Source organism: Aotus nancymaae, unplaced genomic scaffold (genome assembly GCF_030222135.1).
Source record: "Aotus nancymaae isolate 86718 unplaced genomic scaffold, 86718_ANA_hifiasm-v0.15.2.pri h1tg000081l, whole genome shotgun sequence".
NCBI classification, from domain to species: Eukaryota; Metazoa; Chordata; class Mammalia; order Primates; family Aotidae; genus Aotus; species Aotus nancymaae.
Window position 1 is genome coordinate 1,886,009 of NW_026988496.1, and position 24,938 is coordinate 1,910,946.

The 24,938-nt window shown below is 39.2% G+C and overlaps 1 protein-coding gene across 1 annotated transcript in view; it reads left to right on the forward strand.

Moving 5' to 3' along the window:
* Positions 1-24,938, forward strand: part of LOC135271543 (testis-expressed protein 11-like) — a 34,609-nt gene that overhangs the window by 8,627 nt on the left and 1,044 nt on the right. Inside the window, exon 3 of the mRNA XM_064368971.1 lies at positions 1,969-2,049. Within this exon, the coding sequence (XP_064225041.1) occupies positions 1,969-2,049 (81 nt within the window). The remainder of the gene's footprint in view (positions 1-1,968; positions 2,050-24,938) is intronic.

The window sequence follows — 24,938 nt, forward strand, 5'->3', positions numbered from 1 at the left end:
GGTTGCTTCAGCACTGTATCGTGCTGCTTCTTCTTTAAGACTTCTTTTACTTGAAATCTTTATCTTTTGGGCTTGAAATATTGATTTCTCGTCATAGGAAGATGAATAAATTTTCAGAACTAGCCTGAATTATTAGAACTTTGATTTCTTTAAGATAAAATCTGAGTAATGATGGACACTTTATGGGTTGTTTGAACATTAAAGTCTCATATTGTTTTACATAAGAAGAGACAGCAGCATTCATCCTCCGATATGAGGTTTGTCACTCAGCATTTCTCTTTTATAAGATTTTCTCCACTTTAAATAATGAATTAATCATCAAGTATTCATAGAATATAGTGTAGACAGGAATGTTATTTTCTAATCTCTATATAGTGATTTGGCTTATTGAGGCACTTGTGTTAGCAATTTATTTTCCCCTTTAATAATATCTAGTATTAAAGCCTTATAAGAGTATCTAGTCAGCAAGATGTCAGGCTTACTATTCAGCAGGTAGAGGAGAAAACTAGCTGACATCTTACGTTGTTTATATTTTCTTCTCTCTACTCAATTCTTTTATTATTTAAAGCACATTAATATTTGATACCACATAAAGAAGAGAAGAAAATACCAAATGTAGTACTTTATAAGATTATTTTCTTGTATGTATCCATGGTTTTTTTTTTTTTAATGCGTTGTCTTTTTTTTTTTTTTTTTTTTTTTTTGATGACAGTCTCGCTCTGTCGCCCAGGCTGGAGTGCAGTGGTGCAATCTCAGCTCACTGCAACCTCTGCCTCTGGAGTAGCTGGTATTACAGGTGCCCCCCATCATACCCAGCTATTTTTTTGTTTTTTTAGTAGAGACAGGGTTTCACCATGTTGGTCTCGAACTCCTGACCTCAGGTGATCCACCCACCTTGGCCTCCCAAAGTGCCCACTCATTCAGTATCAACTCTGTGTCACCAAAAATTCTTACCACTTATTCCTCTGTATTTTGAGCAAGCTATCATGTTTAGCTCAAACAACTAGCATTGCTAAGAATATTAGAAAACAAAATAAGATATTTAAACACTACTTAAGATATGCTAAAAATATGAGCCACTGTGCCTGGTTAAACTAAGTTCTTAAATGGCTGAAACAAGCCTCTTCCACAAGTGCTAAAGTAACGTGTGATTGATGTTTTCATTCATTTGGGGGTGTTCAGTCATAGAATGGTAGAACTGAAAGGAACCCTACAGATAGTCTAGTACAGTCTCATCACTTTATGGATGAGGAAACAACCTGTGAGAGCTTAAGGCTCAAAATTATACATAATAAATGGCAGAGTGGCTCTTCTGGCTTCATGATGAGATTGTACTAAGCTGCTTTTCTTTTTACTAATTTTTTTTTTTAAGAGAGAGGATTTTGCTCTCATCTGTGGCAGGAGTAGACTGGTATCTTCTTGGCTTACTGCAGCTTCAAACTCCTGGACTTGAGCAATTTTCCCGCCTTAGCCTCCAGAGTAGCTGGGACTATAGGTGTGTGCCACCATGTCTGGCTAATTGATAAACTGTTTTTTCACAGTGGATATACATAACGGTTCAGACTGTGAGGTTGTTGTGAGCTTGTTTTAAGACAAAGACTGCTGTTTAACTTAATTCCTCTAATATAGAGGTGAATACGAGAGCTATTCAAATTGCAGAAGCATATAGTAGACCTAGCATTATGTCATAATATAATAACATAAGGTAGTACAACCAGTTTTTGCATTTCCAGAAAAAGTGAATGACTCCTGTTCATTTAGTATCAACTCTGTGTCACCAAAGATTCTTACCACTTATTCCTCTGTATTCTGAGCAAGCTATCATGTTTAGCTTGAACAATTAGCATTGATAAAAATATTAGAAAACAAAATAAGACTTTTAAACACTAGTTAAAATATGCTAAAATTGACTTAGAGACAACTTTCATTTCATTTTAACCAATTATTGACATTCTTTGTCTTTTTCAGGCAGTTTTTCAAGGGGATTTTCAAAGAGCATCTATGTGTATACTGCAATGTAAAGATATGTTGATAAGGCTCCCTGCAATGGTGAGTGAAATCTGCATTCTCCTAGAGTTTAAAAATATGCTATTTCAAGTTCCAGGAAAAATCATTACTACTTCATGTAACCTTTCAGAGATTCTATTTGAGATCACTTCCACTTAAGTAACTGATCATTGAAATATTTTGCTTCTTTTGTTCTTTACTAGAAAGGGCATTTGAAAAAACTATATGGAATATTTCTCTTTTTTTCTTTTTTCTTTTCTTTTCTTTTTAAAACTCTGTCTTCACTCTGTCACCCAGGCTGGAGTGCAGTGGTGTGATCTCGGCTCACTGCAACCTCCACCTCCTGGGTTCAAGTGATCCTCATGCCTCAGCCTCCTGAGTAGCTGGAATTACAGGCCTGTGCTACATTTTGTATTTTTAGTAGAGATGGGGTTTCACCATGTTGGCCAGGCTGGTCTTGAATTCCTGGCCTCAAGTGATCCGCCCACTTTGGCCTCCCAAAGTGCTGAGATTACAGGCGTGAGCCACCATACCTGGCTGATATGGAATATTTCTTAAAATTTTCATTGCTTTGTCTTTTATTGTCAAACCATTTTGATAACATTTGCTGCATATTTCATGCTATACAACAAAAGAAAGAAAATAATGAGTTTATTTGCTGACAAGGTTGATAGTAGTTAATCATGTTACTGCCATAGTATTTTTCTACCCTGGGGTTTGGAGATATGAGAGATTTGATAGGATAAAGCCTGTATCCCAGACTGGAGCTCATGAAAACTCCTAAATACACAGTTTTTTGCTTTTTCATTTTATCTTCCCTTTCCATTCTTTCTCTCCTATTTCAGTGCCTATGGCTACTTCAGTCTTTACTATCACAGAAGAATAAATAATGGAGATATAATTGGATATTAGGGAGAATGTTTCCAGTATTACATACATCGTATTTATTTGTGAGATTGGTCTTTTTCCCCAAATTGGGTGTCATAATGTGGAACTTAATTCAGTAAACATTTATATGTTGCCTGTTATGTGTCACATCAGACATTCTTCTAGGCTTTAAAAACTTGTAAAAACAATTTCATATTTATAGAAAACTTATAAGAATAGTACAAAGAACTCCTGTAGACACTTTGCCTAGAAACTTAATTCAAGTTTTCCAATAATGTCCTATATAGCAAATGGTTTCAATCTAGAATTATACATAATCTCCAGTCTCCTTCAATCTGGAAATCTAGAACACTTACTTCCTCATTCTTGACTTCTGGTTCATGATCTTGGCAGTTTTGAAGGTTATAGATCAGTCATTTTGTAGCATGTGATTTAATATGGGTTTAGCCAAAGTTTCCTCATGATTACAACAGGTTATGAATTTGGGGCCAGAAAATCACAGAAGAGATTCTATGTTCTAATAGCTTCTTATTGGGTGGTATACAGGATTGATTTATACTATTATTGGTGGTGCTAGCCTTGATCTCTTGATTAAGATTGTATCTTCCAGGTTTTTTCACAGTAAACCTATGCATTTCCCCTTTGTTATTCATAAGTATTTTGTGAGTGATACGCTGAAACTATGGAAAATCTAATTTCTCATTCTTTCACCATCTTTATTCCTCCATTTTTCTAGGTTTACTGGGGTATAATTGACAAAATTTATGTATATTTATGGTATATAACATGATATTTTGATACATTAAACATTGTTAAAAGATCACCACAATCAAGCCAATTTATATATTCATCAGCTCACACAGTTTTTTTTTTTTGTGTGTGTGGAGAAACATTTAAGATCTACTTTCTTAGCAATTTTCAAGTATACAATACATTATTATAATATTAACTATAGTCCCTGTGCTGTACAGTAGAGCCCCAGAACTTATTCATATGGCCTAAATGAAATTTTGTACCCCCTCCCCCTTTGTTTGATGAGACAGAGTATTGCTCTGTCGCCAGAATGGAGTGCAGTGGCATGATCCTGGCTCACTGCAGCCTCAACTTCCTGGGCTCAAGTGATCCTCCTACCTCAGCCTCCTGATTAGCTGGAACTACAGGCACATGCCACCAAGGCTCTCTGGTTGTTTCATTTTTTGTAGAGATGGGGGTCTCACCATGTTGCCCAGGCTCATCTTGAATTCCTGGGCTCAGGCAATCCTCTTGTCTCAACCTACCAAAGTACTGGGATTATAGACGGGAGCCACTGTGCCTGGACACTTTGTACCCTTTGACCAACATCTCCTCATCTGTTCCCCAACCCCCTGGCAACCACCTTTCTACTCTTTACATCTATGAACCCGACTCTTTCAGAATCTACATATAAGTGAGATCATGCAGTATTTGTCTTTCTGTGGCTGGCTTATTTCACTTAGCTTAATGTCTTCCAGGTTCATCGGTGTTACCACAAATGACAGGATTTCCTTCTTTTTTATGGTGGACTAGTATATATAAGCACAACATTTTCTTTACCCATTCATCCCTTTTGGACTCTTAGGTTGATTCCATAGCTTGGCTATTGTAAATAATGCTGCAGTGAACAAGGGGTTACGGATATGTCTTAAAGATACTTATTTTATTTCCTTTGGATATATATCCAGAAGTGGGATTACTGGATCATATGGTAGTTATATTTTTAATTTTTTAAGGAACCTCTATACTGTTTTCCATAATGGGTATACTAATCTACATTACCACCAACAGTGTACAAAGGTTTCCTTTTCTCCTTGCACTTGCCAACACTTATCATTGTCTTTTTGATAATAGACATTCTAACAGATGTGAAGTGATATATCTCATTGTGATTTTAATTTACATTTCCCTGATGGTTAGTGATGTTGAGCATTTTTTTCATATACCTGTTGCTGATTTATATGTCTTCTTTAAAGAACTATCTAATTAGGTCTTATGCCCATTTTTTTCATTGGGTTATTTGTTTACTTGCTATAGAAGTGTTTGAGGTACTTGTATATTTTGGAGATAAACTCTTTATCAGATGTATGATTTGCGGATATTTTCTCCTATTCCTTCGGTTGTCTCTTCACTCGGTTGATTGTTTCTTTTGCTGTGCAGAAGCATTTTAGTTTAATACAATCCCATTTGTCTATTTTTGCTTTTGTCACCTGTGGGGGTCATATACAAAAAAAAAATCATTGACCAGGGGTCTGTCTCTCTCTTTACCAATAATTGTTTTATATATCTGAGTGCCCCAGTGTTGGGTGCATATGTATGTAAAATTGTTATATCTTCTTGCTGAATTGTCCCCTTTACCTTTATATAGTGACCTTTTTTTCTCTCTTAAAGTTTTTGTCTTGAAATCCATTTTGTCTGATGTAAGTATAGGTACTCCTGCTCTTTTGTGGTTTCCATTGCCATGGAATATCTTTTTCCATCCTTTTACTTTCAATCTATGTGTATTTTCATAGGGGAGGAAGTGTATTTCTTGTAGGCAAGAGATCATTGGGTCTTGTTTTCTTTAAATCCATTCAGCCACTCTATGTTCTTTGGAGAGGTTAGTCTATTTACATTAAATGCTATTACTGATATGTAAGGACTTATTCCTGCCACTTTGTTATTTGTTTTCTGATTGTTTTTGGTTTTCTAGTTTTTATTCTATTCTATTTCTTTCTTTCCTGTCTTCCTTTCAGTGAAGGTGATTTTCACTGGTGGTATGATTTAATTTCTTGCTTTTTATTTTTTCTGTATTCGTTGTTTGTTTTTCAGTTTCAGGTTACCATGAGGCTTGCAAATGTTATCTTGTAACCCATTATTTTAAAGTGATGACAGTGTAACACTGATTGTATTAACAAAGAGACACACACACACACACACACACACACACACACACCCTAATAAAAACTCTACACTTTAATTTTGTTCTCCTGATTTTTAATTTTTTTAAATGTCTTTTTGTTTTTGTACTGTCTATATTTTGAAAAGTTGTTGTTACTATTTCTGGTTGGTTCATCATTTATTCTTTCTACTTAAGTCAAGAGAACTTTATACCCCACAATTTCAGTGTGATACCATTCTGTCTTTTTCTGTGTGCTTACTATTTTTTTTTTTTTTTGAAATGGAGTATTGCTCTGTCACCCAGGCTGGAGTGCAGTGGCCTGATTTAGGCTCACTGCAACCTCCGCCTCCTCAGTTTAAGCAATTCTCCTGCCTCAGCCTCCCGAGTAGCTGGGATGACAGGCACATGCCACCATGCCTGGCTAATTTTTGTATTTTTAGTAGAGACGAGGTTTTACCGTATTGGTCAGGCTGGTATCGAACTCCTGATCTCAGGCAATCCACCCGCCTCAGCCTCCCAAAGTGCTGGGATTACAGGTGTGAGCCATCGCGCCCGGCTGTGTGCTTACTATTACCAGTGAGTTTTGTACCTTCACATGATTTCTTCTTGCTCATTAACATCCTTTTCTTTCAGATTGAACAACTCCCTTTAGGATTTCTTGTAGGACAGGTCTGGTATTGATGAAATACCTCAGCTTTTGTTTGTCTGGGAAAGTCTTTGTTTCTCCCTCATGTTTGAAGGATACTTTCTACTGGTTATACTATCCTAGGGTAAACTTTTTTTTCCTTCAGCACTTTAAATATGTCATGCCTCTCTTTCCTGGCCTGTAAAATTTCCACTGTTAAGTCAGCTGCCAAATGTGTTGAAGTTCCATTGTATGTGATTTTTTTTTCTTTTCTTTTACTGTTTTTGGGATTCTTTGTTTATCCTTGACCTTTGGGAGTTTGATTATTAAATGCCTTGAAGTGTTTTGGGTTAAATCTGCTTGGTGTTCTATAACCTTCTTATACTTGAATGTTGATATATTTCTCTAGGTTTGGGGTATTATGTGATATTATCTCTCAGAATAAACTTCTTACCCATAACTCTTTTTCTACCTCCTCTTTAAGGCCAATGGATCTTAGATTTACCCTTTTGAGGTTATATTCTAGATCATATAGGTATACTTCATTTTTTTTATTCTTTTTTCTTTTGTCTCCTCTGACTGTGTATTTTCAAACAGCCTGTCTTGAAGCTCTGGTTTTCTTCTGCTTGATCAATTCTGCTGCTAAGAGGCTGATGCATTCTTCAGCATGTCAATTGCATTTTCAACTCCAGCATTTCTGCTTGATTCTTTTAAATTGTTCAGTCTCTTTTTTAAATTTATCTGATAGAATTCCGAATTCCTTCTTTGTGTTATCTTGCATTTCTTTGAGTTTCCTCAAAATAGCTATTTTGAATTCTCTGTCTGAAAAGTCACATATCTCTGTTTCTCCAGAATTAGTCACTAGGGCCTTATTTAATTCATTTGGTGAGGTCATGTTTTCCTGGATGGTGTTGATGCTTGTAGATATTCATCAGTGTCTGGGCATTGAAGAGTTAGGTATTTATTGTAGTCTTCTCAGTCTAGGCTTGGTCATGCCTGTCCTTCTTGGGAGGCTTTTCATTATCCAAAGGGACTTGGGCCCCAAGCCTAATAATGGTGTGTTTCTTGCAGACTCATAGAGAGTACTGCCTTGATGACCTTGGATAACATCTGAAAGAATTCTTTGGATTACCAAGCAGAAACTCTTGTTCTTTTCCCTTACTTTCTCTGAAACATATGGAATCGCTGTTTCTGTGTTGAGCTGGGGGTGTGGTGATGCAAGCACTGGGCCTGTGCTGTGTCAGACTTAAAGCCAGCACAGCACTGGACTTTGTCCAAGGAAGGCCCTTCCCTTTAGGATGGCAAGTTCTCCACCCCAATCCCGGGTGTGTCCATAGATGCTCTCTGGGAGCCAGGGATTGGAGTCAGAAACTTTAGCAACTTACCTGATTGATGTCTTATTCTACTGCAGTTAAGCTGGCACTCAAATCACAATACAAAGCCCTTCCCACTCTTCCCTCCCTTTCCACAGGCAGAGGAGCCTCTCCTTGTGGCCACCACCATCAGTGATTCATGGGGTGTTCTGCTAGGCTACCACCCATGTTCACATAAAGCCCAAGGTCTCTTCCATCAGCTTCTGGTGAATGCTGCCAGGCCCGGGACTCATCCTTCAGGGCAGGGGGCTTTCCTGTGTCCCAGGACCAGAAATGCTATCCAAGAGGCTACACCTGGATTTGGGGACCCTAAGAGCCAAGCTAGAGTGTACCTAGAGTGCAGTACAAAGTCCCCTTTACTTTTCCTCTGCTTTTCTCAAACCAAAGGAGTCTTTCACTGGAGCCACTACAGCAGGAAATGTGCTAGGAATGTGCTGGGTGTCCCCTGAAGCCAGCACTTCTCAGAGCCCAAGGCCCATGGTGTACTCCCTGCGTCGTTAATGGTTATCCCAGGGCTATAACAAGGGTTCTTTAGTCAGCAGGTGATTAATCCTGCCAGGACTGGATCCTTTCCTTCAAGGCAGTGGGTTCCTTTTTGGCCCAGGATGTCTAGAAATGTAGTTTAAGAGCTAGGTCCTGGAATGGGGGCATCACTACTCTGCCCAGTACCCTGTCCTACTGTGGCTGAGCTGGTATCCAAGATGCGAGACCTCTTTACTCTTCCCTCCCCTCTCTTTAGGCAGAAGGAAGGAGTTACTTTCATTGCTATGAGCCCTACTGCCTGGGGTTGGGGAAGGGATGGTGCAAGCCCTCCCTTTGCTGTGCCAGCTGGTGTCTCCCTAGGTCACATGGCAAGTTAACTGGCTCTAAGCCCAGCCTCACACTAGGAGTTGCCTGGGAATTGCAGTCCTTGTGCCCTAGGCTGCCATTCAAGTTTACGTAAGACCCCAGACCACTTCAGCCCACAGCAGCAAGGCTTGCCAGTAAACTCAAGTTTCCACCACTGGGATGAAGGGTAATTCTCCTGTGGCTAAAGCTGGTCCAAATGCTCCCTCTGTGCACAGGTGCTGACTGAATCCAGCATGACTTTTTTCTCCACTGTGACTGTGTGGCACTGAGTTCAATGTAAAGTCCCCCAGTCGCTGTGCTCTTCCTCTGCAAAGTGCACAGATTCTGTCTCTGCACTGCATAGCTGCTGCCAGGGGATGGGGGAGGGGTGGCCTTGGCGATTCAAGACTGTTTCTCCTGCCCTCTTCAGTGCCTCTTTCCATAATATGTAGTTAAAACCAGGTACTGTGAGTGTTCACCTGATTTTGGTTCTTGTGATGGTGCTTTTCTGTGTGCAGATAGTTGTGAAAATTTGTTGTTACAGTGGAGGGGATGAATGATGCAGGCTTTTAGGTCTTGCTCCGCCCTTATTTTAACATCTATTTTGTTTTGAGACAGTTTTGCTCTTGTTGCCTAGGCTAGAGTGCAATGGCGCAGTCTCGGCTCACTGCAACCTCTGCTTCCCGGGTTCAAACAATTCTCCTGCCTCAGCCTCCCATGTAGCTGAGATTACAAGTGGCTGCCATCACACCCAGCTAATTTTTGTATTTTTAGTAGAGACGGGGTTTCACTCTGTTGGCCAGGCTGGTCACAAACTTTTGACCTCAGGTGATTCACTCACCTTGGCCTCCCAAAGTGCTAGGATTACAGGTGTGAGCCACCGCGCCCAGCCAACATCTCTTATAAGGTGACTTTCTTTTTTTTTTGAGACGGAGTCTCACTCTGTCTCACCCAGGCTGGAGTGTAGTGGCATGATCTCAGCTCATTGCAACCTCTGCCTCCCGGGTTCAAGCCATTCTCCGGCCTCAGTCTCCCAAAGTGACTGGGATTACAGGTGCTTACCACTATGCCTGGCTAATTCTTTGTATTTTTAGTAAAGATGAGGTTTCGCCATGTTGGCCAGGCTGGTCTCAGAACTCCTGACCTCAAGTGATCTGCCCGCCTTGGCCTCCCAAAGTGCTGGGATTACAAGTGTGAGCTACCGTGCCCAACCCTTACACATTTTCTATATTACATTTTTGGCTTCCGGGTCTTGTCTAAATTCTGGGGGAGTGTTGATATTTTTATTATGGCCAGGTAATCCATCTGGTAGAGTCAGGCAAATTTTAAACTCATTTTTTGTGGGTTATGGTTCCAATGCTGTTTCAATTTTGCAGTGCTCTTCAGATTTGTCTTGCATATGCAACAATCATTGGTCAGTCCTGGTACTTGGCAGAGGTTTATCTGTTAGATCAGTTATCAAAGTTTTTGTTATGCAAATTAGGTTGAGATTCCTGGTTGTTAAGGTTGTAGGATGAGCCTTGAACTTAATCAACTTTATTTTGTTGTTTTTCTGAGCTCCCTCTCTCTTTCTCTCTCTCTCGCTCTCTCTCTCTCTCTCTCTCTGGTCTTCTTGGTTCTGGTTCTCTGAGCTACCCTTTTCAGTCCTCTAACCAGTAACTATCCATGATCTGCAGTTGCACTGTGACTGAGGCCAAGCAGTAGGAAGACACAGACAGGAAAAAACGCAGTGGGAGTTCGCCCCATCCTGTGGGATCTGTGGCTGCACTGAATGGAGAGTAAGGTTTTCCTCTCTCAAATTTTTGAGCATTGTGGTTTCCCCTAGCTACCACTGCTGTTGCCACCATGGGATTGCCTAGGGCCTGGGCACAAGAGAATGGAAGAAAGATGAAACAAAAACCAAAATGGAATATTTGCACTTTCTCTGAGCAACTCAAGCCAGATGTAGATAAGCACCCTAAGTCTGTACCACAGCATTCGCTTCTGAGTTTCTGGATACATTAAGTTTAAGCCAGGGGATATTAGAGGAAAAGAATGGTAAACTTACCACCAGTTTGGTGTTAATTTGAATTCCAGTGTTCTTCCTTTATTCGCCTTCTGCTATTACCTTTTGAGGCCTCAAATAGCTAGATGCATTCTGTCCAGGTTTATTGTTCCAATCAGTGGAAGATGAAGGGTGGTGCATACTTAACTTTATCTTACCCAAAACTAAAACACTATTTATTTATTTTTACTTTTTTTCTTTTTGTGATAGAGTCTCGCTCTGTCGCCCAGGCTGGAGTGCAGTGGCATGATCTTGGCTCACTGCAACCTCCATCTCTTGGATTCAAGTGATTCTCCTCCCTTACCCTCCCGAGTAGCTGGGACTACAGGCATGCGGGCATGAGCCACTATGCCTGGCTAATTTTTGTGTGTATGTGTATGTGTGTGTGTGTATATATATATATGTATGTATTTAGTAAAGACAGGATTTCACCATGTTGGCCAGGCTGGTCTCGAACTCCTGACTTCAAGTGATCTGCCTTCCTTGACCTCCCAAAGTGCGGGGATTATAGGTGTGAGCCACTGTGCTCAGTCTAAAACACTATTTCGATGCTTATCTCTTTCTACATTTGGCCATTAAGAGACCCTTTAAGCTGATTTCTATGTCTTTTTTGGGACGGTAGAGTGATTCACTAGCCTGGTGATCTATTTGTGTCCTTTCAGTTTCCAGCCTCAACTTGTCTTTTTTTGAAATATTTATCTTGGTAGAATTGACAAATAAAAATTAGTATGCATTTAAGGTGCACAACTTGATGTTTTGATATACATACACATTTTGGAATGATCGCTGTGATAAAGGTAATAAACATATTAATCACCTTACATAGTTAACATTTTTTTGTGGTGTGAACACTTAAGATGTAGTCTCTTAGAAAAATTCAGGTAAACAATGCACAATGCAGTGTTATTAACTATAGTCACCATGCTGTGCATTAGATCTCTAGAACGTATTCATCTTGTATATCTGAAACCTTGTACACTATATATAACATCACCCTATTTGCCCTTCCCCTGAGCCCCTGGCAGCCACCATTTTATTCTCTGCTTCTGTAAGTTTGACTTTTTCATTTCACATATAAATGAGGTTATACGGTATTTGCTTTTCAGTGCCTGGCTTATTTCACTTAGCATAATGTCATCCAGATTTATCCATATTGTTTCAAATGAGACAATTTTCTTTTAAGGCTTTCATTAAGGTTTCAATGTTTGGCCCCCCAGCCCCCCAGCCAACCAAATCTCATGTTGAAATTTCATCTCTAATGTTGGAGGTGGGGCGTAGTGGGAGGTGTTTGTATCATGAAGGCAGATGTCTCATGAATGGCTTGTTGCAGTCCTTATGGTATTGAATGAGTTCTCTCTATTAGTTCCTGCTAGAGCTGGTTATTTAGAAGAGCCTGGTGTCTCCCTCTGCTGTCTCTCTTGCTTCCACTATCTAGCCATGTGATTTCTGCACAGGTCAGCTTCTCTTTGCCTTCCACCATGAGTGGAAGCAGCCTGAAGCCCTCATCAGAAGCAGATACTGGCACCACCTTGTACAGCCTGTAAAACCGTTAATGAAATAAACCTTTTTAAAATAAATTACCCTAAGAGTGATGGAAAATGTGGAAAAAAAATACTCTTCCTCAGGTATTCCTTTATAGTGACACAAACTAAGGCTAATATATACGTGTGTGTGTGTGTGTGTGTATATATATATATGTATAAAACTGTATAACTACATAAGGCTAATATATATATATATATACACACACACACAAAATGTGTGTGTGTGTATCCATACCACATTTTCTTTATCCATTTATCCATTAACAGATATTTAGGTTGTTTCCGTATCTTGAGTATTGTGAATAATGCTGCAATGAGTATGTGAATGCAGATATCTCAAAATCCTGACTTGAGTTCCTTTGCATACATACAGTTAGCCCTCTGTGACCCTGGTTTCCACATCCATGTATTCAACCAGCTGGGGATTGAAAATACTTGGGAAAAAAGGATGGTTGCAGCTGTCCTGAACATGTATATACTTTTTCCTACTACTTTCCTATCCCTACCAAATACAGTTATTATACTGTATTATTTACATTATTCCCTAAATAATGCAGTACAACAATTATTTCCATAGAATATTCATTGTATTAGATATTATAAGTAATCTAGAGATGATGTAAAGTATATGAGGATGTTTGTAGGTTATATGCAAATACTATGCCATTTTATATAAGGGACTTGAGTATCTGTGGATTTTGGTATCCATAGAGGGTCCTGGAACAAATCCCCAGCAGATACTGAGAGATGACTGTACTTAGAAGTGAAATGGCTATATCATATGGTAGTTTTATTATTTTTTTTAGTAACCTTCCTACTATTTTGCATAATAGTTGTACAAATTTACATTGGCAACAGTGTACAAGGGCTCCCTATTCTCCATTCCTCAATGACACATTATCTTTTGACTTTTTAGTAATAGCCATATAAACAGGTATGAGGTGATGTCCTGTCATGGTGTTGATTTGAATTTCTCTGTTGATTAGTGTATTAGTCCGTTCTCACATTGGTATAAAGAACTACCAGAGACTGGGTAATTTATAAAGAAAAGAGGTTTGTTTGGCTCATGATTCCACAGGCTGTACAGCAAGCATAGCTTAGGGGAATCTCTGGGAACTTACAATCAGGGCAGAAGGTGAAGGGGAAGCTGGCACATCCTACATGGCTGGAGCAGGAGAAAAAGAGAATGAAGGGGGAAGTGTTACTCAATTTCAAACTAAATCTCATTAGAACTCATTATCATGAGAATAGCAAGGGGGAAATCCACCCTCATGATCCAATCACCTCCCACTAGGCCTCTCCCCCAGCGTTGGGGATTACAATTCAACATGAGATTTGGGTGGGAACACAGAGCCCAACCATATCAATTAGTAATGTTGAACACTTTTTCATACACCTGTTGGCCATTTGTATATTTTCTTTGATGAAAGGTCTATTCAGATCATTTGCCCATTTTTAAATTGAGCTATCTGTTTTTTTGGTTTGTTTGTGCTATAGAGTTGTATGAGTCCCTTACATATCTTGCACATTAATTCCTCATCAGATATATAGTTTGCAAATATTTTGTCTCATTTTGTAGGATACTTTTTCACTCTGTTGATGGAGTTTCTTTGCTGTGCAGAAGCATTTTAGTCTGATGTAATCCCACTTGTTTATTTTTGGTTTTGGTGCCCGTGTTGTTAGAGTCATATACAAAAACTCATTGCCAAGACCAATGTCAAGAAGGTTTTCCCTTGTTTTCTTTTAGAAGTTTTATGATTTCAGGTATGAAGTCTGATATGGTTTGGATATTTGTCACTCCAAATCTCATGTCGAAGTGTAATGTCCAATGTTCGAGGTGGGCCCTGGTGGGAGGTGATTGGATCTTGGTGGTGGATCCCTTATGAGTATCTTCATGCTGACCTCACAATAGTGAGTTCTCACTGAGTTCACATGAGATCTGGTTGTTTAAAAAAGTGTGTGGCACCTCCCCCCTCACTGTCTTGCTCCTGTTCTCACCATGTGACATGCTGGCTATTCCGTGCTCCCACCCTGCCACTATCTTGCTCTCGTTCTTGCCATGTGACATGCTGGTTCCTGTTTGCCCTCCTGAGGCCCTCACCAGAAGCTGGCCATGATTATAAGTCTCTGGAAGCACTCATCAGAAGCTGAGAAGATGTTGGTGCCATTCTTGTACAGTCTGCAGAACCATGAGCCAATTAAACCTCTTTTCTTTATAAATTACCCAGTCTCAAGTATTTCTTTATGGCAATGCAAGAACGGCCTAATACAAAGTCTGTAACTTATTCTGAGTTGATTTTTGTATATAGTGTGATATAAGGGTTCAATTTCATTATTGTGCATGTTGATATCCATCAACACTCTTTACTGAAGAGACTGTCCTTTCTTCATTGTGTGTTCTTGGCACTCATGTTGAAGATCAGTTGCCTGTGAATGTGTGGATTTATTTCTGGCTCTTCTATTCTGTTCCATTAGTGTATATGTCTGTTTTTATTCCAGTACCAAACTGTTTTGATTACTATAGCTTTGTAATATATTTTGAAATGAGGAAATGTGATGCCCCTAGGTTTGTACTTGTGCAAGATTTTTTTTGGCTATTTGGATTCTTTTATGATTTTATATGAATTTTAGGATTATTTTTCCTATCTATAAAGAATGCCATTAGGATTTTGATAGTAATACATTGAATCTGTAGATCCTTTTGGGTAGTATGGACATTTTAACAATGTTAATTATTCCAATCTGTGAATGTGGGATGTCTTTCCATTTATCTATGTGGTCTCTAATGTCCTTCACTAATGTTTTATAATTTTCACTGTAGAAATCTTCACCTCTTTAAGTTTATTGCTAAGTATTTTATTTTTTGTTGCTATTGTAAATTTATTGTTTTCTTAAGCTTCCTCTTGAATAGTTTGTTGTTAGTGTATAGAAACGTCACTGGTACTTGTATGTTGATTTGGTATCCTGTTACTTTGATGATTTTATTTATTAGTTCTAACTTCTTTTTTGTTGAATTTTTAGGATTCTCAAAATATATGAACATGTCTTTTCAAGCACAGATGATTTTACCCTTCCTTCTCATTTGGATTTTTTTTTTTTTCTTTTTCTTGCCTAGTTGCTGTTGCTGGGACTTTTAGTACTTTGTGGAATAGAAGTGTTGAGGGGTGGGCTTCCTTGCCTTGTACTAGATCTTGAAGGAAAAGCTTTTTTTTCCCCCATCAATTGTGATGTTAGCTGTGGTATTTCATTTATGGCCTTTTGTATTGAGTTAATGTTCCTTGCATACCTATTTTGTTGAGAGTGTTCATGTTTAATGAATGTTGAATTTTTTCAAATGCTTTTTCTGCATCTATTGAGATAATCATGTGATTTTAATCTTTCATTTTGTTAATATAGTATATATCACGGTGATTTTCACGTGTTAAACCATGCTTATTTTATTGACGATTTTTGCATCTATATTCATCAGGGAAATTGGACTGCAGTTTTCTTTTCCTCTGGTGTCCTTGTTTTGCTTTGGTATCAGAGTAATGCTGATTTCATAAAATGAACTCGGAAATATTCCCTCTTCATTTTTTGGAAGAGTTTGAGAAGAGTTTATTTTAATTCTATGAATGTTTGGTAGAATACACCAGTGAAGCCATTTAGTACTGGGATTTTTTTTTCTGGAGGAGTTTTTTGATTATTGATTCAATCTCTTTATTTTTTATTGGTCTATTGTTTCTCTTTCTTCTTGGTTCAGTGTTGTTAGGCTGTATGTTTCTAAGAATTTAAAAGTAGTAACCTCTTTCAGACTTTATAGACTGGTTTTAGTAGGGAAAAATCTTCACCTGTGGATGTGTGCAGGTGTGCTAGGTTGGTGAGATGTGTGGTGGTGCTAGTCCTGGATGCATATGGGAATGCTAATCCAAGAGGTATGTGGTGGTGTGGGACCAGGGAGTGGGTGTTGCCACCAGCTCAAAGGGGGATTCTTGGCATCACCTGGAGGGGGTGCACAGTAGCACAGGCTCCAGGTAAGTGCATTGGTGTGGGCTTTAGGTGGCTCCAGCAGCTGAGGTCCACTTTGGGAAAAGACTGTGGAGGGTCCTCCACTGTGAAGGCTGAAATAGTCCTCAGTGGAAGCCTTCTGGAATTTTCCTGTTCTCCTTTTCCTTCACTTTGGAACTCATAGCTGAAGGAATACCTTCAGATATTGAACTATCCTGGCCTAGGGGATGGAGTGATGCAGGCAAAATAAAACTGTTCTGTTCTTCCTACTGTATTCTATGTGGTTATCCTCAGATTTGCTTCAGCTTCCTCTTTTTTTTTTTTTCTCTGAGACAAGGTCTCGTTTTGTCACCCAGACTGGAGTGCAGTGGTACAAAAATGACTCACTGCAGCTTCAACCTCGCGGGCTCAAGTGATCCTCCTACCTCAGCCGGCCCTAACTCCCTCTGTGTAGCTGAGACCCCAGCACACCTGGATAATTTTTGTATTTTTTTGTAGAGATGGGGTTTCACCATGTTGTCCAATCTGGATTTGAACTCCTGGGTTTAAGCAATCCGCCCACCTCAGCCTTCCAAAGTGCTGGGATTACAGGCTCTGGAGCTCTCTGAGAACTGTTTCGGCCTGTGTATAGTTTTAAATCATTGCTTTTATGGAGACACTAGGGCTGTGATCTCTTAGTCTGCCAAGTTGCTGGTGTTACTTGACTTCTATGTGTTTTTGGGCACAATAAAATATTCCAGGCTTATTTTGTATTTCCTTTCCTTTTTCCCCTTTCCCCTTTGCCCTTTCCCCTTTCCTTTCCTTTCCTCCATTTTACTTTCCTTTGCTTTTTCCTTTTTCCTTTCTTGAGACAAGGTCTCACTCTGTCACGCAGGCTAGAGTGTAGTGATGTGATCTCACTCACTCTGTCACCCAGACTGAGTCACTGAGGCTGGAGTGCAGTGGCATGATCTTGGCTAACTGCAACTACTGACTTCCAGGTTCAAGCAATTCTCCTGCCTCAGCCTCCCGAGTAGCTGGCATTACAGGCGTGCCCCACCATGCCCAGGTAATTTTTGTATTTTTAGCTCACTGCAGCCTCGATTTCCCGGGCTCAAGCGATCTTCCCACCTCAGCCTTCTGAGTAGCTGGACTACAGGCACGTGTGTGCTTTCTTGATCAAGCCATGAAATTAGCTATTTATCTCAGGAGTCCTTATTTATTTTAGTAGAAAATCTTATTTAGAAGCCAAGATCTGGGCATTACGCATCCTTACTGCTTTTGGGATATCACTGCTCTTGCAGACCCTCTCAATGGAAAGAGCATATGTATACATATATATACACACTCATACATGTCCATTACATTTATCTATATTATCTATCTTATTTATCTATCTGTCTATCATCTGTCATCTCTAATATACTGAAAACCATGATATCTTCTATTTCAATCCAACAACAAAATATTCATCCTAATTTTCCATATTTCTAATTCTCTTCTCCAATAACAAAAAACTTGGCTTCAATTATCCTTAATATATTTATGTATTTAACTAGTATCCCTGTATGTTACCAATCTCCCATGTTCTCTGCCACTCTATTCACTATGAGGACGTCCTCTTCTGCATGCTCATACTCTGACTCTTCATTTTGGGTTTCTCTCCCTGGGTGGTTACCCTCTTCCCACTGCTCTGACTCCCTTTGCCTTACCATTATTTCATGTCTGTGTTCTCTCACCCTATTTGGGCTCTGAATCTACATGCTCATCTCCTGGGTGGAAGAATAACACCCTTTTTTTGGAGACAGAGTCTCACTCACTCTGTCACCCAGGGTGGAGTGCAATGGTGTGATGTTGGCTTACTGCAACTACCGCCTCCCAGGTTCAAGCGATTTTCCTGCCTCGGCCTCCCGAGTAGCTGGGATTACAGGCATGCACCACCATTCCTGGCTAATTTTTGTAGTTTTAGTAGAGCTGAGGTTTCACCATGTTGGCCAGGCTGGTCTCAAACTCCTGACCTCAAGTGATCTGCCTGCCTCAGCCTCCCAAAGTGCTGGGATTACAGGCATGAGAATACTTTCTTATATTAGAATGATCGCATAGAATCTTACCAGGGAGACCACTCAGTCCTCAGAATCTCCATCCCCCTGGAGAATTATAGAACTATAAAAATAATTTTTTAAAATGCTTGTTATTCAAGTGACCACTGCTATAGGAAGAGAAAGTACGTAAAGAATGGATACCAGTCACTAATCGAAGTAACTCAGGAATGGAAAACCAAACATTGTATTTTCTCACTCATAAGTGGGAGCTAAGCTATGAGGATGCAAAGGCATAAAAATGACACAGTGGACTTTGGGGACTCAAGGAAAGGGTGGGAAGGGGAGGAGGGATAGAAGACTACAAATTGGGTGCAGTTTATACTGCTCAGGTGATAGGTGCACAAAAATCTCACAAATCACCATCAAAGAACTTGCTAATGTAACTAAACACCACCTGTTCTCCAATAACCTATGGAAATAAAAAGTTAAATAAAATTTTAGAAAGATGTATTTAATCCTATTAAGATGATTTTATGAAGTCCTAAAGAATCAAAACCAAGAAAACATACTCTTAAGCAAGTCAAACTTAATTAACTTCTATTTTAAAGTAAATATATGCCACACAGCACTTGTAGAAGCTTGACAGAGATGTGAAGTTAAACAACGAAATGGATAGCAATGCAGTAGTCCCCTCTTATCCATGGAGGACATGTTCCAAGATGTCCAGTGGATAACTGAAACTGGGGATAATACCAAATCCTATATACTATGTTTTTTCCTATATATACATACTTATGATAATTTTAATTTATAAATTAGACACTGAAAAAAATGAATAATACTACTAATAAAATAAAATAATTATAACAATATCCTGTAATAAAAGTTATGTGAATGTGGTCTCTTTCTTTCAAAATACTTTTTTTATTATACTCACCCTTCTTTCCTTGGATAACTGAAGCCATGCTGGGAGGTGGTTACCATGGATGGGGGGAACTACTGTAATGATTTAGTGTCCAGCTTCTACAAGTGTATAGTAAAAAATTTATTAACTGGAATAACTGGGACACAGTGATGTTTTATTTAATGGAGCTTCCGTATTTAGTGAGAGTTAAAAAATTCTTATATTTTGAACATTTATTTTTAAAAATGTTTGCATATACTTACTTTTATAAGTAGAACATAAGGATTCTTTCTTTGATATTTGAAACTCATATAATTAATTACTCAAGACAATGTTCATGATCTCCATACAGCCTTGTAGGAGGAGTTACTCACTAGTATGGCTAGTTGTGAGACATTTCACTGCTCTGAAAATCAGTATCCTCATCTATAAAGTGAGAGTGTATGACAACATGGTCTCAAAGATCACTTCATTATAAAAATTCCTAGTCCTCAATTTAGAGAAGCCCTGAGCCATAGCACAGAGGGTATGTGTACCTATGTATGTATTTTTTATAATAAAAATCTCTGGTAGCAGCTTATTTACATAATTCTTTACCTCTTTCTCCTGTTAATCAGAATTTTATTTTGAGTAGTTTGTAGGCTTTGGCTTGCCTTTTTTTATCTTTCGTTTCTATCTTCAGTTTCTTCTAGAATTTATCTTCTGTATAGAGTTTTACTTCATTATGAAGCTTTTATTTACAAAAAGAAAATGGACAATTTATCTCTGAAACCCTTTGAAGTAATTCATTCAAGATTTAACTAGGTTTCATTGCTGCTCTGTGGGACACGAAGCTTCTAAATGAGGTCTAGGCTGCTTACTCTTTATTACAATTCTTTTATTCTATCTTGCCTATTCAGATTTACCATTTTGTAGCCAAATATTTGAAAGATAATGTGTAAATATTCTGTACCTTTCTCTCTGTAGTAAAATCCAATCTCTTGGCACATAAATTAATTACTCCTCTTGATGTAAAATTCAGTTTTCTGCCTGTTATGGGCTAGTAGGCATATAATTGCTTTCTGCAGACCTTTCTGCCCACTGCTTTATTTATTTGGGAAAGCCTAATCACTTAAGATTATCTAGTTTCATCCCAAACTCAAAATCATTTGAGCCTTAAAAATGACTCATTGGAATTTTTGTAATGACATGTTCCATAAATTTTAAGTGAGTCATATACTTTTAAACTAAATATTTACAGTATATGAAAAAATTGGCCAGATTTGTTCATGTTTTGAGGCTCTTTTTGTAGCCATTAGAACATTTGTGATTCATTCTAACAAATATTAGTGCTGATTTTTACCTACGTTGTCACTGTTATTTTTTAAAGAATGGGGTTTACTTTTTAATGCCTACTTGTTACATGTAATTTTTATTTTTATCTGTGTGTATCTATACATAGTTTAAAGAGTACAATAGCAAAGACTTGGAACCAACCCAAATGCCCATTAATGATAGATTGGACAGGGAAAATGTGGCACATATACACCATGGAATACTATGCAGCCATAAAAAATGATGAGTTTGTGTCCTTTGTAGGGACATGGATGAAACTGGAAACCATCATTCGCAACAAACTCACACAAGCACAGAAAATTAAACACTGCATGTTCTCACTCATAGGCAGGTGTTGAACAATAAGAACACATGGACACAGGGAGGAGGGGAGTATCACACACTGGGGTCTGTGGGGGGGGAATAGGGGAGGGACAGTGGGGGTTGGGGAGTTGGGGAGGGATGATATGGTGAGAAATGCCAGATATAGGTGATGGGGAGGAAGGCAGCAAACCACACTGCCATGTGTGAACCTATGTAACAATCTTGCATGTTCTTCACATGTACCCCAAAACCTAAAATGCAATAAAAAATAAATAAATAAATAAAGAGTAAAATAAGTTTACAGTTCTTGTTACAAAATCACCAGTACCTATGAAAACTTAGGCAGTCTTGGTGGCAGGTGCCTGTAATTGTAGCTATTTGAGTGGTTGAGGCACAAGAATGGGTTGAACCTGGGAGGCAGAGGTTACAGTGAGTTCAGAACGCACTAGGCACTCCAGCCTGGGTGACAGAGCAAGATTCTATCTCAAAAAACAGAACAAAAAACCCCTGAAAAACCAAGATCACCAGTACCCATCCCGACTTATAATTTTTATTTCACATAACAGCTACTTTCAGTTATTTTAGTTGGCTCTTTTTGTATTTATCTCCATACATCTACATAGTGTTCTTTATTTTTAATTTTTAATTTTTTTATTGCATTTTAGGTTTTGGGTTACATGTGAAGAACATGCAAGATTGTTGCATAGGTATACACATGGCAGTGTGATTTGCTGCCTTCCTCCCCATCACCTGTATCTGGCATTTCTCCCCATCTCCCCACACCCCACTGTCCCTCCCCTATTTCCCCAGTGTGTGATACTCCCCTCCCTGTATCCATGTGTTCTCATTGTTCAATACCAACCTATGAGTGAGAACATGCAGTGTTTGATTTTCTGTTCTTGTGTCAGTTTGCTGAGAATGATGGTTTCCAGCTTCATCCATGTCCCTACAAAGGACACGAACTCATCGTTTTTGATGGCTGCATAGTATTCCAAGGTGTATATGTGCCACATTTTCCCTGTCCAGTCTATCATTGATGGGCATTTGGGTTGGTTCCATGTCTTTGCTATTGTAAACAGTGCTGCAATGAACATTCGTGTGCATGTGTCCTTATAGTAGAATGATTTATAATCCTTTGGGTATATACCCAGTAATGGGATTGCTGGGTCAAATGGAATTTCTATGTCTAGGTCCTTGAGGAATCGCCACACTGTCTTCCACAATGGTTGAACTAATTTACACTCCCACCAACAGTTTAAAAGTGTTCCTATTTCTCCACATCCTCTTCAGCATCTGTTGTCTCCAGATTTTTTAATCATCGCCATTCTAACTGGCGTGAGGTGATATCTCAATGTAGTTTTGATTTGCATTTCTCTAATGACCAGTGATGATGAGCATTTTTTTATGTTTGTTGGCCTCATGTATGTCTTCTTTTGTAAAGTGTGATCAGGGTACTCTTCTCAGATCTTGCTGATAAGGAGAGTGCCCATTCCAGAGCCTGTGCCCCCGCCCAGTGAGTGGGTCAGCTGGAAGCCCTGAAGGCAGTCACAGTTCTTGGCTTCCTTGCGGACCACATCCAGGACAGAATCAACCAGCTTGGCCCCTTCTGTGTAGTGGCCTTTCGCCCAGTTGTTGCCTGCCCCAGACTGACCAAAAACAGTTGTCTGGTCTAAAGATCTGGCCAAAAGGACCTGAGCGAACAGAGTCCATGGTCCCAGGCTCTAGATCCACCAGGATGGCACGAGGAACATATTTGCCACCTGTGGCTTCATTGTAGTACACGGAGATGTGGTCCAGCTGCAGGCTGTCCCCGTGGTAGGTGCCAGTGGGGTCAATGCCATGTTCATCACTGATCACCTCCCAGAACTTGGCACCGATCTGGTTGCCACACTGACCGGCCTGGATGTGCACGATTTCCCTCATGGTTAAAATTTAATTTTTTTGCTCGCCTCAAGGTATGTACGGGGCAAAAAAAATATGTAATTCTTTTTCTCTGCTGGTCGCAGGCTGAAAAGCTGGAATGCGCCCCAGAGGCTGGAGCAGTGGGGTGCGAACGCGGCAGCAGGAAGGTTCTCTACATAGTGTTCTTATACTGCTGCTTGATTTTTTACTTTTAGATATTATATATTGACTTCTGATTTTAGAAGATGAATTTAGTTCCTTTTCTTTTTCCCTCTACCCCTAACACGTATGCTCACTTCTTGTCACTCGATCATCTCTATATAGTTATATCATAACTTTGGTTAGATTAATATTTAGTGTTTACACTCCAGTGTTTATATAAATACTATCGTAGTTGAATCATATAAAGTACTATGATAACTTTTTTTTTTTTTTTTTTTTTGAGACGGAGTTTCACTCTTGTTACTCAGGCTGGAGTGCAATGGCGCGATCTCAGCTCACCGCAACCTCCGCCTCCTGGGTTCAGGCAATTCTGCCTCAGCCTCCTGAGTAGCTGGGATTACAGGCACGCGCCACCATGCCCAGCTAATTTTTTGTATTTTTTAGTAGAGACGGGTTTTCACCTTGTTGACCAGGATGGTCTCGATCTCTTGACCTCGTGATCCACCCGCCTCGGCCTCCCAAAGTGCTGGGATTACAAGCGTGAGCCACTGCGCCCGGCCGATAACTTTTCTTTTCTTGCACAAAAGTTTGTTTTTCCCTGTAGTTAATTGTATTGGTTTTCCTGATTACTTAGTATTTCATGTACTCGGTATTATTTCTTCCCTAATTATGTAAACTTCTTTTCAATATGTTAGAATGTATTAGTTATTTTATTGGTTTCACTTGCTTAAAGAAATAGCTGTCAGTTTCTAATCTTCTCTAATCTACAGATTGTTGTGTAAGCATCCCGTACAGTTATCGTTTTGAGATTTTCCTCCTCCATTGACTTCGGAATTCCTTTCAACTCCCTCTTAGATTGTAACCCTGTTTCTTGAATTTTATGTCTTTCTTTTTCTGATTTTGCTCCCTAAATATTGTGGGGCATATCCTTCAGTAGTTTCTTGAGAATGGTTGCACGGAATGAAAATCGTTAGAAGAGTTTGCATGTCTAAACGTATTTTTATTGTACCATCATAATTTATGCTTTCACTGGATATAAAATTTGGACTTGGAAATAATTTTTGCTGAGCATTTTGAAAACATTAGTTAGATTCTCATCTAGTTTCTAATGTGACTATTGAGAAATGTGTTGCAATTTTTTTTTTTACTTTTTTTAAATATAAAACTTTTACTTTTGTGGGTATATGGTAGGTGTATATATTTATGGGGTACATAAGATGTTTTGATATATGCATGCAGTTGATAATAATCATGTCATGGAAAATGGAGTATCTGTCCCTTTACGCATTTATCCTTTGTGTTACAAACAATCCAGTTATACTATGTTAGTTATTTTAAAATGTGTATTATTTATATGATAACAATAATAATAATAATTTTGAGATGGAGTCTCTCTCTGTTGCCCAGGCTGGAGTGCAGTGGCGCAATCTCGGCTCACTGCAATCTCTGCCTCCTAGGTTCAAGCGATTCTCCTGCCTCAGCCTCCTGAGTAGCTGGGATTATGGGTGCCCGACACCACACCCAACTAAGTTTTGTATTTTTAGTAGAGACAGGGTTTCATCATGTTGGCCAGGCTGGTCTCAAACTCCTAACCTCAAGTGATCTACCCACCTTGGCCTCCCAAAGTGCTGGGATTTCAAGCTTGAGCCACTGTGCCCAGCTTAAAATTTATAATTTAATTATTATTGACCATAGTCACCCTGTAGTGCTATTAAATACTTGGTCATATTTATTCTTTCTTTCTGTTTTCTTTTCTTTTTTTTTTTTTTGAGACAGAGTCTCACTCTGTCACCCAGGCTGGAGTGCAGTGGCATGATCTTGGCTCACTGCAACCTCTGCTTCCTGGGTTCAAGGGATTCTCCTGCCTCAGCCTCCTGAGTAGCTGGGATTACAAGCACCTGACAGCATGCTGGGATAATTTTTGCATTTTTAGTAGAGATGGGGGTTTCACCATTTTGGCCAGGGTGGTCTTGAACTCCTGGCCTCAAGCAATCCACCTGCCTTGGGCTCTCAAAGTGCTCAGATTACAGGCGTGTGCCACCGTGCTTGGCTTATTTATTTTAGACTCAAATATATAGTAGGTCTGATGTGCTCAGACATGCATATTGAACTTCTGCCATCT